The 12597-nt window shown below is 42.6% G+C and overlaps 1 protein-coding gene across 2 annotated transcripts in view; it reads left to right on the top strand.

The window, feature by feature from the left end:
- The first annotated feature begins 3006 nt into the window (after nucleotides 1-3006).
- The window catches only part of PSMA3 (proteasome 20S subunit alpha 3), a 31431-nt gene continuing 21840 nt past the window's right edge, over nucleotides 3007-12597 (top strand). Inside the window, exons 1-2 of one of the 2 annotated variants that reach the window (XM_007519249.3) lie at nucleotides 3007-3164; nucleotides 8137-8219. In XM_007519249.3, coding sequence (XP_007519311.2) covers nucleotides 3144-3164; nucleotides 8137-8219 — 104 coding nt within the window. In that variant the 5' untranslated portion in view covers nucleotides 3007-3143. The other variant, XM_016186499.2, reaches the window with a different exon arrangement.

The following is a 12597-nucleotide window of genomic DNA, read 5'->3' as shown; positions in this document are numbered from 1 at the left end:
AAAAAAAAAAAAAAGTGCCTAATGAATACAAATCTATGGTGCTTCTGTCAAGAATACATCATCTGTGCCATGTGTATCACCAGGGTTTGGGCCTGGCTTCCACCACACTGAAGGAAGCACTGTGGTCTCCTTTTCTATCTACCAAAAAAAAAAAAAAAAAGCATCACCTGAATCTAATCATGCAAAAACATCATACATACCTAAGCAGAAACATCCTACTTTTCCCCAAAAATGTTAATTCCCCGGGGGTCTGGGCGGTAGCGCAGTGGGTTAAGCACACATGGTGCAAAGCACACCGACCCGCTTAAGGATCCCGGTTTGAGCCCCCTGCTCCCCACCTGCAGGGGAGTCACTTCACAAATGGGGAAGCAGGTCTGCAGATGTCTTATCTTTCTCTCCCCTTCTTTGTCTTCCCCATCTCCGTTTCTCTCTGTCCTATCTAGCAACAATGACAGCAATAATAACAACAATAATAACAACAATAAACAACAAGAGCAACAAAAGGGAAAAAATAGCCTCCAGGAGCGGTGGATTCATAGTGTAGGCACCAAGCCCCAGCAATAACCCAGGAGACCAAAAAAAAAAAAAAAAAAGTTAATTCCCTGAAACCTAGATATAAAGCAACTACTTATCAAAAGCCATGATAACACAATGTACTGTGTAATTTTCAATTTTATTCTACTATGAAGAATATTATTGCTGAACCAGGCAGTGATATATCTGGCTGAGTGCACATGTTACAATACAAGGAACCAGATTTAAACCTCCACCTTCGGGGGAAAACTTCACAAGTGGTGAAGCAGGGCTGCAGGTGTCTTTCTCTTCCTCTATCACTCTGTATCTTCCCTTCCGTCTGATTTCTGTCTCTATGTAATAAATTAATAATAATAATAATAATAATGAGGGAGACAGGCGGTAGCATACCGGATTAAGCACACAGGGACTGGCCCAAGGATCCCGATTCCAGCTACCACCCTCCCCATCTGCAGGGTGTTTACTTCACAGGTGGTGAATAAGGTCTGTAGGTGTCTTTCTCTCTTCCTCTCTCCTCTCAATTTCTTTCTGTCCTATCCAACAATGACAGCAGCAACAACAACAATGGGAAAAAAGATGGCCATCAGGAGCAGTGGATTCCTAGTGCAGGTACTGAGCCCCACTGATAACCCTGAAGGCAAAAAAAAGAGTATTATTGCCAAAACTTAAATAAAACATAGAATGCAGGTCATGCATTTACATTTTCACATTAAAATAACATCAATACATATTTTCATATAAAAATAATCGCTTTGGTTGGCGGAGAAAGCATAGTGGTTATGAAAAGGGCATCAGAGGTCACAGGTTCAATCCCCCCCCCCCCCAACAAGCTGAGCAGTGCTTTGGTACTAATACTAATAAGTGTTGTTTTGGGAGTAGATACATACTGACATATTTGGGAGTTTTAAAATATGTGGGGCTGGGGAGATAGCAAAATGGTTATGCAAAAAAGACTTCCTTGTCTGGGGCACCAAATGTCCAAGGTTCAATCACTAGCATGCACTAAGCAGTTAGGAAAAAAAAAAAGTGGTGGTCTGGAAGGTGGCAAAGTGGGTAAGGCGATTGACTACCAACTATGAGGTCCTGAGTTAGATCACCAGTATTGCCTGTTACCAGAGTAATGCTCTGGTTCACCACCCCCCCCTTCATTCCTTTCTTCCTCAGTTGACAAATAAATAAATCTTTACTTAAAAAAATGTCATGAAGGCTAATGAAACAGCTCCCTTGGATAATGCATTGCTTTGCCAAGTATGCAGCCCCACGTTTGAGTCTGGCCCTCACACTGAAAGAAGTTTTGGTGCTGTGGCTTTATTTATTTATTTATTTATTTATAAATTATCTTTATTTATTGGATAGAAACTGTCACAAGTCAAGAAGTGAGGGAGAGAGACAGAAAGACACCTCCCAGAGTCGGGCGGTAGCGCAGCGGGTTAAGCGCACGTGGCACAAAGTGCAAGGACCAGCATAAGGATCCCGGTTGGAGCCCCTGGCTCTCCACCTGCAGAGGAGTTGCTTCACAGGTGGTGAAGCAGGTCTGCAGGTGTCTATCTTTCTCTTCCCCCTCTCTGTCTTCCCCTCCTCTCTCCATTTCTCTCTGTCCTATCCAACAACGATATCAATATCAATAACAACAATAACTACAACAATAAAAAAACAAGTGCAACAAAAGGGAATAAATAAATATTTAAAAGAAAGACACCTGCAACCCTGCTTCACCACTTGCAAAGCTTTCCCCCTGTAGTTGGAGACCGGGGGCTTGAACCTGGGTCCTTGTGCACTGTAACACGTGTGCTCCACCAGGTGAGCCAACAGTCTTAGAGGACAAACTCTTCTGAGGCTAAGGGGATGAAGGGGTTGCCCTCAAGATCAGAACCAGGACGCTAAGGATGGAGGGGGAACCTACTGTTTATTTCTGATTTAAGAGTATACAAATCTCTCCCCTTTAAGAAAAAAAATAACATGGTGTATTGCACCAAAGTGAAAGAGACTGGGGGAGGGGAGTGTTCGGGTCCTGTAACAGGATAAGAGGAGGACCTGGGGTGGGGGGTTAGATTGTTATGTGGAAAACTGAGAAATGTTACACATGTAGCAACTACTGTATTTTACTGTAGGCTTTAAGCCATTCATTCTCTCCAATAAAGAAAAAAAAGGGGGGGTACAAAGCATAATGGTTATGCAAAGAGACTCTCATGTCTGAGGCTCCAACCCCCCCCCACCATAAGCCAGAGCTGAGCAGTGCTCTGGTTAAAAAAAAAAAGAAAACTGTATTAATATAAATGATAAGTAATAATGGGTTGGAAATAGGCTAGAACAGCTTCTCAATAAGGCCGCTATCTCAAAGCAGTCCAGCTATGCCAAAGACCTTAACTGAAAAGGAAGGAAACCACGCCTCGCGCATACCCTCCATTGGTTCCGCACAGGCGCAGAGTCCACCCTTTACCCACAATCCTCTTCGTCCCGCAGCTGAAAACCGAGGAGCCAGTCACAGAGAAGGAAACTATTGGTTGGAAGAACAGCCAATGAGAGCACCTGTTATTAACCTGTGTGCTGCTGGGTAGGGGAAGCGCTTCAGGCCTTGAAGCCCTGCTTTTCCCTGTGATTTTATCAAGATGAGTTCCATCGGCACGGGGGTGCGTAGCTTGTGTCTCGGTGTGATATTCTACCCTAAGGATTAACATCGAAGGAAACTGGGACAGATCGTTTGGGGTGGTCGATCCGGTGTGCGCTGGGACTGCGATGGGCCAGGAGGGCGGCTTCCAGTGGCGTGGTGACCCGCGAGGTCCTGCGCCGACTCGGAGGCCCACGGCTGTGGCGACGGGGACCCACAGCTCCTCGCTCAGCACCCGCCCAGGTAGCGGGATGGCGGCGGGGCGGTGTAACCCGGAGCCGTTGTAGATTGCTGAGTCACTTTCGTTAGCCGTTTAGGAAAAACGAAAGTGGAAATCCGTGGGGTTTGAACTTGCGAGTGATGGGGTTTGAGGACAATTACGCCTGCTAAGAACCACTGAGGGGAGGCGGCCCGGGGTTGCAAGGGCCTAGGGGCAGTGTCGGTGGGTTGCCTCGCAGGTGTAGGGTGCTGCTGACTCACGCACCTTCCCCATGGTCCCTTCGAGTGTCCTGATCCTGCTCTGTAGGAGTCCCTGGCCACCCTGTCACGACAAAAGTAGCACATTGCCTAAAAAGCTGAGTCGGAAGACCCTCTTAGTATTATTTGGTCTCAACTCTTCCTGTGCAGATGAATTGACCGCATATTGAAGTGTCAATACTGGAAAGCATTTACATGCTGGGGACTTAAATCTCTTCTCATTTTTAATAGACTGAGATTTGGGCGGTTGCCAATTTAGTCTGTTCCGCTTACTACTTTCGTTTGCTAAACGCACTGCCTACATGTGATCTGCTATTGATTACTCTGTGTATGTATTCCTTCAGATGTGATTTTTTTTTTTTTTTTGGTCGTTTGCTCAATAGGTTCGAATTCTCAGTTCTCTTATTCTTAGTCTACACAAAAGTTGGTAGGTGGTGTTACTGGTTTTCTGAGTTTGATATGGGCAGTTTGTGTTTAGAATAGGTAGTTAAGTTTACTCCATTCGGTTAGGGAATGGAAAGGTTATGTTATATTTTGTATTACCAAGAGACTAAAAAATGCACTTTGTAGCAAATTCTTGTTGCAACTACATTAATGTTGCCGTCGATGTTTACTAATCTTTTACTTTACAAAACCTCTTTAAAATACTCGATAATAATTTATTCAGTGGATGACTCTCATTGCATATTCCAGGGAGGCACTTCTTTCTTATAAACAAACATTTAAAATGAACACTGGAGGGAGTCAGGCGGTAGCGCAGAGGGTTAATTAAGCGCAGGAGGCGCAAAGCGCAGGGACCGGCTCAAGGATCCTGGTTCGAGCCCCGGCTCCCCTCCTGCAGGGGCGTCGCTTCACAGGCGGTGAGAGGAGGGGAAGACAGAGGAGGAAAGACAGACACTTGCAGACCTGCTTCACCACTTGTGAAGTAATCCCCTTGCAGGTGGGGAGCCGGGGTCTGGAACCAGGATCCTTGAGCCTGTAGTCCTTGCGCTTCCTACTATGTGCGCTTAACCTGGTGCGCCACCGCCCGACTTCCAAGATACTGGTTTTTCACCTCTTCTGCATCAGTCTTTGAAATACCTGACTTCTGCTTCTACTCTTGTCATCTCTACAATTCATTTTTCAGATTTTTTAAAAATCTTTGTTGGGGGATTAATGGTTTGCAGTCAATAGTAAAAATACAGTAGTTTGTACATGTGCAACATTTCTCAGTTTTTGACATGACAGTTCAGCCCCTACTAGGTCCTACTCAGTACAGATGGTTTTAATTTGTTTTCCAGATGAGTGATATTTTTAAAAGCTTCTAGAACCATGCCTCACCTCTTAAATTTCTCCAGTAACTTTTCATTGCGTTTTGAATAAAATATAAACCTGCTAATCTAGAATACTCAGAAAGGCAAATAGCTTAGCCTGAAGTATATTCTGTTTCTGTCTCTTACAGTTAATACTCAGATTCAGTCCTGAGACCCAGCTGACAAACAAATTTGTCTATGAATGAGAACCTGTCCCTTACTAGCATTGCAGACATAATGTACTATACTATACCTAGGTGGTGGGTTTGTCAACCTTTTTTTTTTTTTTGCCTCCAGGGTTATCCCTGGGGCTCAGTGCCTGCACCATGAATCCACTGCTCCTGGAGGCGTTTTTCCTTTTTGTTGTTGCCCTTGTTTTAATTTTTTAAAACTTTTTATATTTAATCATTTCCCCTTTTATTGCCCTTGTTTTTTTTATTGCGGTTATAGATGTTGTTGGATAGGACAGAGAGAAATAGAGGAGGGAAGAGAGAGGGGGGAGAGAGAAAGATAGACACCTGCAGACCTGCTTCACCTTTTGTGAAGCGGATCCCCCCCCTGCAGGTGGGGAGCCAGGGGCTCGAACCAGTATCTTTAAGGTGTTCCTTGGGCTTTGCGCCATGTACGCTTAACCAGCTGCTCTACCCCATCCCCTTGTCAACCATCTTTATAGTTTAACGTCACCTTTGCATAATTTGTACCATTTAAAATGTGCTTTTAAATGTTTGTTCAGGGGGCCCTGGTGGTGGTGGTGATGCACCTGGTAGAGTGTACATATCGCCATTTGCAGTGACCCCAGTTAAAATACTCAGTCCCGAACTGTAGGGAGAAAGCTTCACAAGCAGTGGAGAAGTGCTGCAGGTGCTTCTTTGTCCCTCTTTATTCCTCTCGCCTCTCCATTTCTATAAAAAAATAAATCAGAAAAATGTTTATTCAGTAGTGTATTGTATATTATACTATAGTTAAAAATAGGGGAAATAGCATATTGTTTATGCAAATAGCGTAATGGTTATGCAGAGAGACTCTCATGCCTGAGGCTCCAAGGCCCCAGGTTCAATTCCCCACACCACATAAGCCAGAGATGAATAGTGCTTCTGTAAAAAAGAAAAGAAAAAGGGGGTCGGGGGTTAGCGCAGCGGGTGAAGCACACATGGTGCAAAGCGCAGGCGTAGGGATCCCGGTTCGAGCCCACGGTTCTCCACCTGCAGGGGGTCGCTCCACAAGCAGTGAAGCAGGTCTGCAGATGTCTATCTTTCTCTCCCCCTCTCTGTCTTCCCCTCCTCTCTCTATTTCTCTCTGTCCTGTCCAACAACGACAACAATAACAATAATAGCCACAATAACAAGAGCAACAAAAGTAGAAAAAAATGGCCTCCAGGAGCACCGAGCCCCAGCAATAACCCTGGAGGTGCAAAAGAAAAAAAAAAAAGGAATAGTGGTCCAGGAGGTGGATAAGGTGTTGGACACTCAACTGTAAGTTCCTGAGTTCAGTCACTGGCATTACATGTGCCAGTGATGCTCTGGTTCACCCTCCCATTAATAAATAAACATTTTTAAAAATAGGGGAAATTGTACTATGGGCGTGCACAGTAGAGTATAAATATTAGATGAGAAACACTGGTGTAGTGTACAAATGCAGGAGAGAGACTGAGATTGAGAGAGAATGAAGATGAGATGTGCTGATGTCTTTTTTTTTTTTTTTTTTAAGATTTTGTTTATTAATGAGAAAGATAGGAGGAGAGAGAAAGAACTAGATATCACCCTGGTACATGTGCTGCTGGGGCTTGAACTCAGGACTTCATGCTTGAGAGTTAAGTGCTTTATCCACTGAGCCATTTCCCAGACCATACCTGTGCTGATATTTTTCATGACCAAAACTGATTTGTTCTAGAGTTGGTCTTAAACTAGACGTCATGAGGTAAGGACTAGCGATACTCAAGATAGGCTGGCCTTCTTTTACTGATTGTGTTTGGCATCTCTATGTGCCTTCCCTGATCAGGTAATCTGTAACCCCTCAGACTATCAATTTATCCCCTTTATGTCCATTAAAATATCTTTTCTGGTTTGCTTTAGTGTCTCTAGCACTACATCTGTACATGATCTGACTTAAAAATTAAGGACTTATAAACAAGGGCAACAAAAGGGAAAAGGTGGCCTCCAGGAACAGTGGATTTGTAGTGTAAGCTCTGAGCCACAGCTATAACCCTGGAGGCAAAAAAAAAAAAAATTAAGGACTTTTGGGCAGAAGCGGTATACCTGGTTGAGCACAAGTGGTATACTTGGTTGAGCACATATGTTACCATGCTCAAGGACGAGGGTTCAAGCCCTCACTTCGACCTGCATGGGGGAAGCATTACAAGCTGTGAAGCAGGTTGGCAGGTGTCCTTCTTTCTCTTTCTGTTCTTACCGCTTCTCCTTTAATTTCTCTCTGTCAAATAAAAGTTGTGACTTTACATAGGAATTGTATCTACTAATAGCAGAAATCTAAAGCAGTTATTGCTTGACATTTATTTATTTATATCAGAACACCACTCAGATCTGGCTTAAATTGGTGTGTCTTGGGGGCTGGGCAGGCGCAAACACACAAGGGTTGGCATAAGGATCCGAGTTCGAGTCCCCAGCTCCTCACCTGCAGGGGGTTGCTTTGTAAGCAGTGAAGCAGGTCTGTGGGTGTCTTATCTTTCTCTCCCTCCTTTGTTTTCCCCTCTTCTTTCCATTTCTCTCTGTCCTATCCAATAACAACAGCTATAACAACAATAACAACTACAACAAGGGCAATAGAATGGGGAAAATGGCCTCCAGGAGCAGTGGATTAGTAATGCAGGCGCCAAGCCCCAGCAGTAACCCAGGAGGCAAAAAAAAAAAAAAGGGGGGGGTGTGTCTTTGGATTCTCAGGCATAGAAGCTATTATGCTTTCTCTTCAGTTCATCTTGTAGCCTCTGATGTCTTCACCACTCCAGGCAACTTTTTCATTTGGATAAACAAGAATTGTGAGGGGTTATAGCACCTGAGCTTCTGTTGTCATAGTATATTTAATTTAGTGCCACAGCTCCCACCTGGACAGTGCAGTCACTCTGTCCACTACACAGTCTCTCCAGCTTCAAAGCAAAGTGTTTGTTTCACTGTTATACATTTCTGGTGTGTGAGTCATCTGGAAGGTAAAAAAGTGATGTTTGTACTGTCACAAATAGACCACTATAATCTTATTGTTGCCTTTTCCTGCTAGTATGACCTGTCAGCCTCTACATTCTCTCCTGATGGAAGAGTTTTTCAAGTGGAATATGCTATGAAAGCTGTGGAAAATAGTAGGTAAGAAAGAGTTTCTTACTTAAAACTAGCATGTTTTAACCAGGTATTAAATGTTTCCTTTTCTGTGTTTTTGATTTGTTATGTTACTTTGGGGGGAAAAAAAAACTAGCCTTGTGGTCTGGGAGGTGGCGCAGTGGATAAAGCATCAGACTCTCAAGCATGAGGTCCTGAGTTCAATCCCTGGCAGCATATGTACCAAAGTGATGTTTGGCTCTTTCTCCTATGTTTCTCATTAATAAATGAAATCTTAAAAAAACAAAACAAAACAAAACCTAGCCTTAAAATTTCAATTTTTTAGACCAAATTTTGTTTAGTTTTTTAAAAAATTTTTTTATATCTATTCCCTTTTGTTGCCCTTGTTTTATTGCTGTAGTTATAATTATTGTTATTGATGTCATTGTTGGATAGGACAAAGAGAAATGGAGAGAGGAGGGGAAGACAGAGGGGGAGGGAAAGACACCTGCAGACCTGCTTCACCACTGTGAAGTGACTCCCCTGCAGGTGGGGAGCCAAACCGGGTTCCTTGCGCTTTGCGCCATGTGCGCTTACCTCGCTGTGCTACCGCCCAACTCCCTATTTAGTTTTTTAAATAATTTTTGTTATTAATAGTCTGTTATAAGATTACAGTGTATAGTCTCTACCACACCCACTACCAAAGTTCCTTATTCCCACTCTCCAACCTCCTAAAGATAACCACAATAGTGTGGTCCGGGAGGTGGCGCAGTGGTAAAGCTTTGGACTCTCAAGCATAAGGTCCCGTGTTCGATCCCCGGCAGTACATGTGCCAGAGTGATGTGCGGTTCTTTCTCTTTCCTACTATCTTTCTCATAAATAAATAAAATCTTTAAAAAAAAAAGATAACCATAGTAGTTCTCACAAGTCTTACAGTTTAAACGCTTGCTTCTGTTTTTTAATTTAATTTTTTTATTATTAATTTATTATTATTTTTCCACATGCTTCTCTTTTTAATTTTATCTTATTATTACTATTATTTTGTCAAGTTCATGTAAACCAGATCTCTAGATTCCACATGCTTCTCTTTTTAATTTAATTTAATTTAATTATTATTTTGTCAAGTTCATGTAAACCAGATCTCTAGATTCCACATATGAATGAAACCATCTGGTAGTTTTGTCTTTCATCTCTATTTTCTGCTAAAATTTATTTGAATATTTTCTCTACTCCTTTCTCTCCTTTTCCTCAGGGACTCTACTTCTGAGGCCTCTTACCTCAACCTGAACTGCATTTAAAGTGTCCTTTAGACCTTGCAGTTCTGTTTGCAGTTTTCCCCCCTGTACTTTGTAATTCTTTTTTTCCCCCACCATCCCCTTTTTTTTAATGTTTATTTTCCCTTTGTTGCCCTTTTTTTATTGTTGAAGTTATTATTATTGCTATTGATGTCATTGTTGGATAGGATAGAGAGAAATGGAGAGAGGAGGGGAAGATAGAGAGGGAGAGAGAAAGATAAGACACCTGCAGACCTGCTTGCCACCTGTGAAGCAACTCCCCTGCAGGTGGGGAGCCCGGGGCTTGAACTCCGGGACCTTTATGCTGATCCTGTGCTTAGTGCCATATGCGCTTAACCCGTTGCGCTACTGCCGAACTCCCTACTTTGTAATTCTTTTGTAAAATGATCACTAAGTTCTTGAATCTTTAGTTTCTTTTTTTTTTTTTTTTTTAATTATTCCTTTTTTGTTGTCCTTGGTTTTGTCGTAGTTGATGTCGTTGTCGTTGTTGGATAGGACAGAGAGAAATGGAGAGAGAAGGGGGGGGGGAGACAGACACCTGCAGACCTGCTTCACCGCCTGTGAAGCGACTTCCCTGCAGGTAGGGAGCCGTGGGCTCGAACTGGGATCCTTACACCAGTCCTTCTGCTTTGAGTCACCTGCGTACTACCATGTGTGCTTAACCTGCTGCACTACATAATAATTTTTCTTAGAATATATATATATATATATATGTATATATATACATATATATATATTTTTTTTTTTCTACTGCTCTTGGAGGCTATTTTTGGTGCCCTTGTTTAGCTACATAATTTTTTTTTTAACTCTGTCTTTGCCATTTTTTCTAGTTCTGTGTCTGGTCATTTGTGGTTCTGTCATTACTATCTGTATTTCTGTTTCCACATTTAGTGTCCTTTTGTTGATGTGGCTGAGGTGTTGGGTTTACCTGTTTTAATATCTTGATGGGATTGGGGAGAGTTTATCGCCAGATGTCCCTAATGTTAATACAGGCCAGATCATAGTCCCATAATTTTACAACTATGATACTTGTAAAATGGTGAGTTTTTAGGCATTTTGTTTGTTTCTTTTAGTAGTCCTTTGTTGATTAAACTGGACCAGGAAGAGGTGTGGGTCAGCTGCCAATTTCCCAGTTTGGTGCCAGGCATCTCTGAGTGCTGGTTTCTAGTGCTGGGAATCGCTGTCTTACCCTCTATCTGTCCATAGGCCACATGTGTCTGTACTCACCTGTGGCTTGGTGAGTCTCTGAAGAAATACTGGTCAATTTTGCTGAATTTTCAGGTGATTTTTGTTGCTTTTCCTAATTGACCTGGGAGAGCAAAAGACGACTGCTGCTACTTTATATCGACACTTCTGACAGTCTTAGTTTATTTATGATTTTATTTATTTCTTCATGGGAAACGAAAGGAGGAGAGAGAGAAAGAACCAGACATCATTCTGGTACATATACTGCCAGGAATTGAACTTGGAATATCATGCTTGAGAGTTCAAAGCTTTATCCACTGAACCACCTCCCAGACCTCTCATTTATTTATTTATTTATTTATTTTTTACCAGAACACTCTTCAGCTCTAGCATATAGTGGTGATAGGAACCTGGGATCTTTGGTGCCTCAGACATGAAAGTCTTTGTGTAACTACTATGCTATCTCCCCAGCCCAGCCTAGATCTATTTGATGAGATTCAGTCCTATATATACATTTGGTTACAAGTCGCATGTGAAGCGACTCCCCTGCAGGTGGGGAGCCAGGGGCTTGAACTGGGATCCTGAGGACAGTCCTTGTGCTTTGTGCTACCTGTGCTTAACTGGATGCGCTACTGGCTGACTTCCAAGTATTTATTTTAATAAGAGATACAGAGAGAAAGGGAGAGAGAGAGAGAGAGAGAGAGAGAGAGAACTCAACTCTGACTTATTGTGGTGCTGGGGATTGAACCAGGGGCCTATGGAGCTTTAGGCATGAAAACCTTTTGCATAATCTTTATGCTATCTCTCTTAATTTCTATTTTTTTTATTGTTGTAGTTAATATTATTGTTGTTCTTAATGTCTTCATTGTTGGATAGGACAGAGAGAAATGGAGAGAGGAGGGGAAGACGGGGAGAGAAAGACACCTGCGGACCTGCTTCACCGCCTGTGAAGCAACTCCCCTGCAGGTGGGGAGCCAGGGGCTCGAACCGGGATCCTTACACTGGTCCTTGCGCTTTGTGCCACATGCACTTAACCCGCTGCGCTACTGCCCGACTCCCTCTAATCTCTTATTTTTATTTTATTTCATTTCCTTTTAGTTTTACCAGAACACTGCACAGCTCTGGTTTACAGGAAGTGAATCTGGAACTTCAGAACTGCAGGCATAAAAATTTTGATGACATAACCATCATGCTTTATTAATTAGAGAAAGGAGGCACTCTGGTACATGTAACTTATTAAACTCGAGACCTCCTAGGCCTCTAGATTATTTTATTTATTTTTTTGCTTCTAGAATTATTCCTGGGGTGTAGTTCCTGCACAATGAATCCACTGCTGCTGGAGGCCATTTTTTTTCCATTTTGTTGTCCTTGTTATTGCTGTTGTTGTTGGATAGGACAGAGAGAAATCAAAAGAGGAGGGAAAGATAGAGAGGGGGAGAAAAAAAGACACCTGCAGACCTGCTTCACTGCTTGTGAATTGACCCCCCCAGCAGGTGGGGAGCTGGGGGCTTGGACCCATCCTTGTGCTTAACCCACTGAGCTACCACCCACCCCCCTGTTTTATTTTATTTTAACCTGAGCACTTCTCAACTCTGGTTTATTATGGTAGCAGGGATTGAACCTCAGATCTCTCTAACATCTCAGGCATGAAAATCTTTTGCATAACCACCATTATCTCTTTGACCCCTTATTTGACTTGTCTCTCTTTCTTCCCTTCCTCCTCTCAATTTCTCTGTCCTATCCAATAATAAATAAATAAAGATTAAAAAAAGAAAAAAATTAAATGTTGCATCTGGAGAAATAACTCAACCGGAAGAGTATCAGATTTTCCTGCCTGAGGTTTCTAGTACTGTCCCTAGCACTGTACATATCAGCATGGTGCTTTGACTTTTCTTTCTTTCTCTTCCCCCTCTCTGCTTCCTGTGAATCTCTCTAATACATAATTC

This window comes from Erinaceus europaeus, chromosome 16 (assembly GCF_950295315.1).
Source record: "Erinaceus europaeus chromosome 16, mEriEur2.1, whole genome shotgun sequence".
Classification (NCBI taxonomy): Eukaryota; Metazoa; Chordata; class Mammalia; order Eulipotyphla; family Erinaceidae; genus Erinaceus; species Erinaceus europaeus.
Note: the sequence above shows the minus strand (reverse complement) of the source record. Positions and strands in the feature narration are given on the sequence as shown.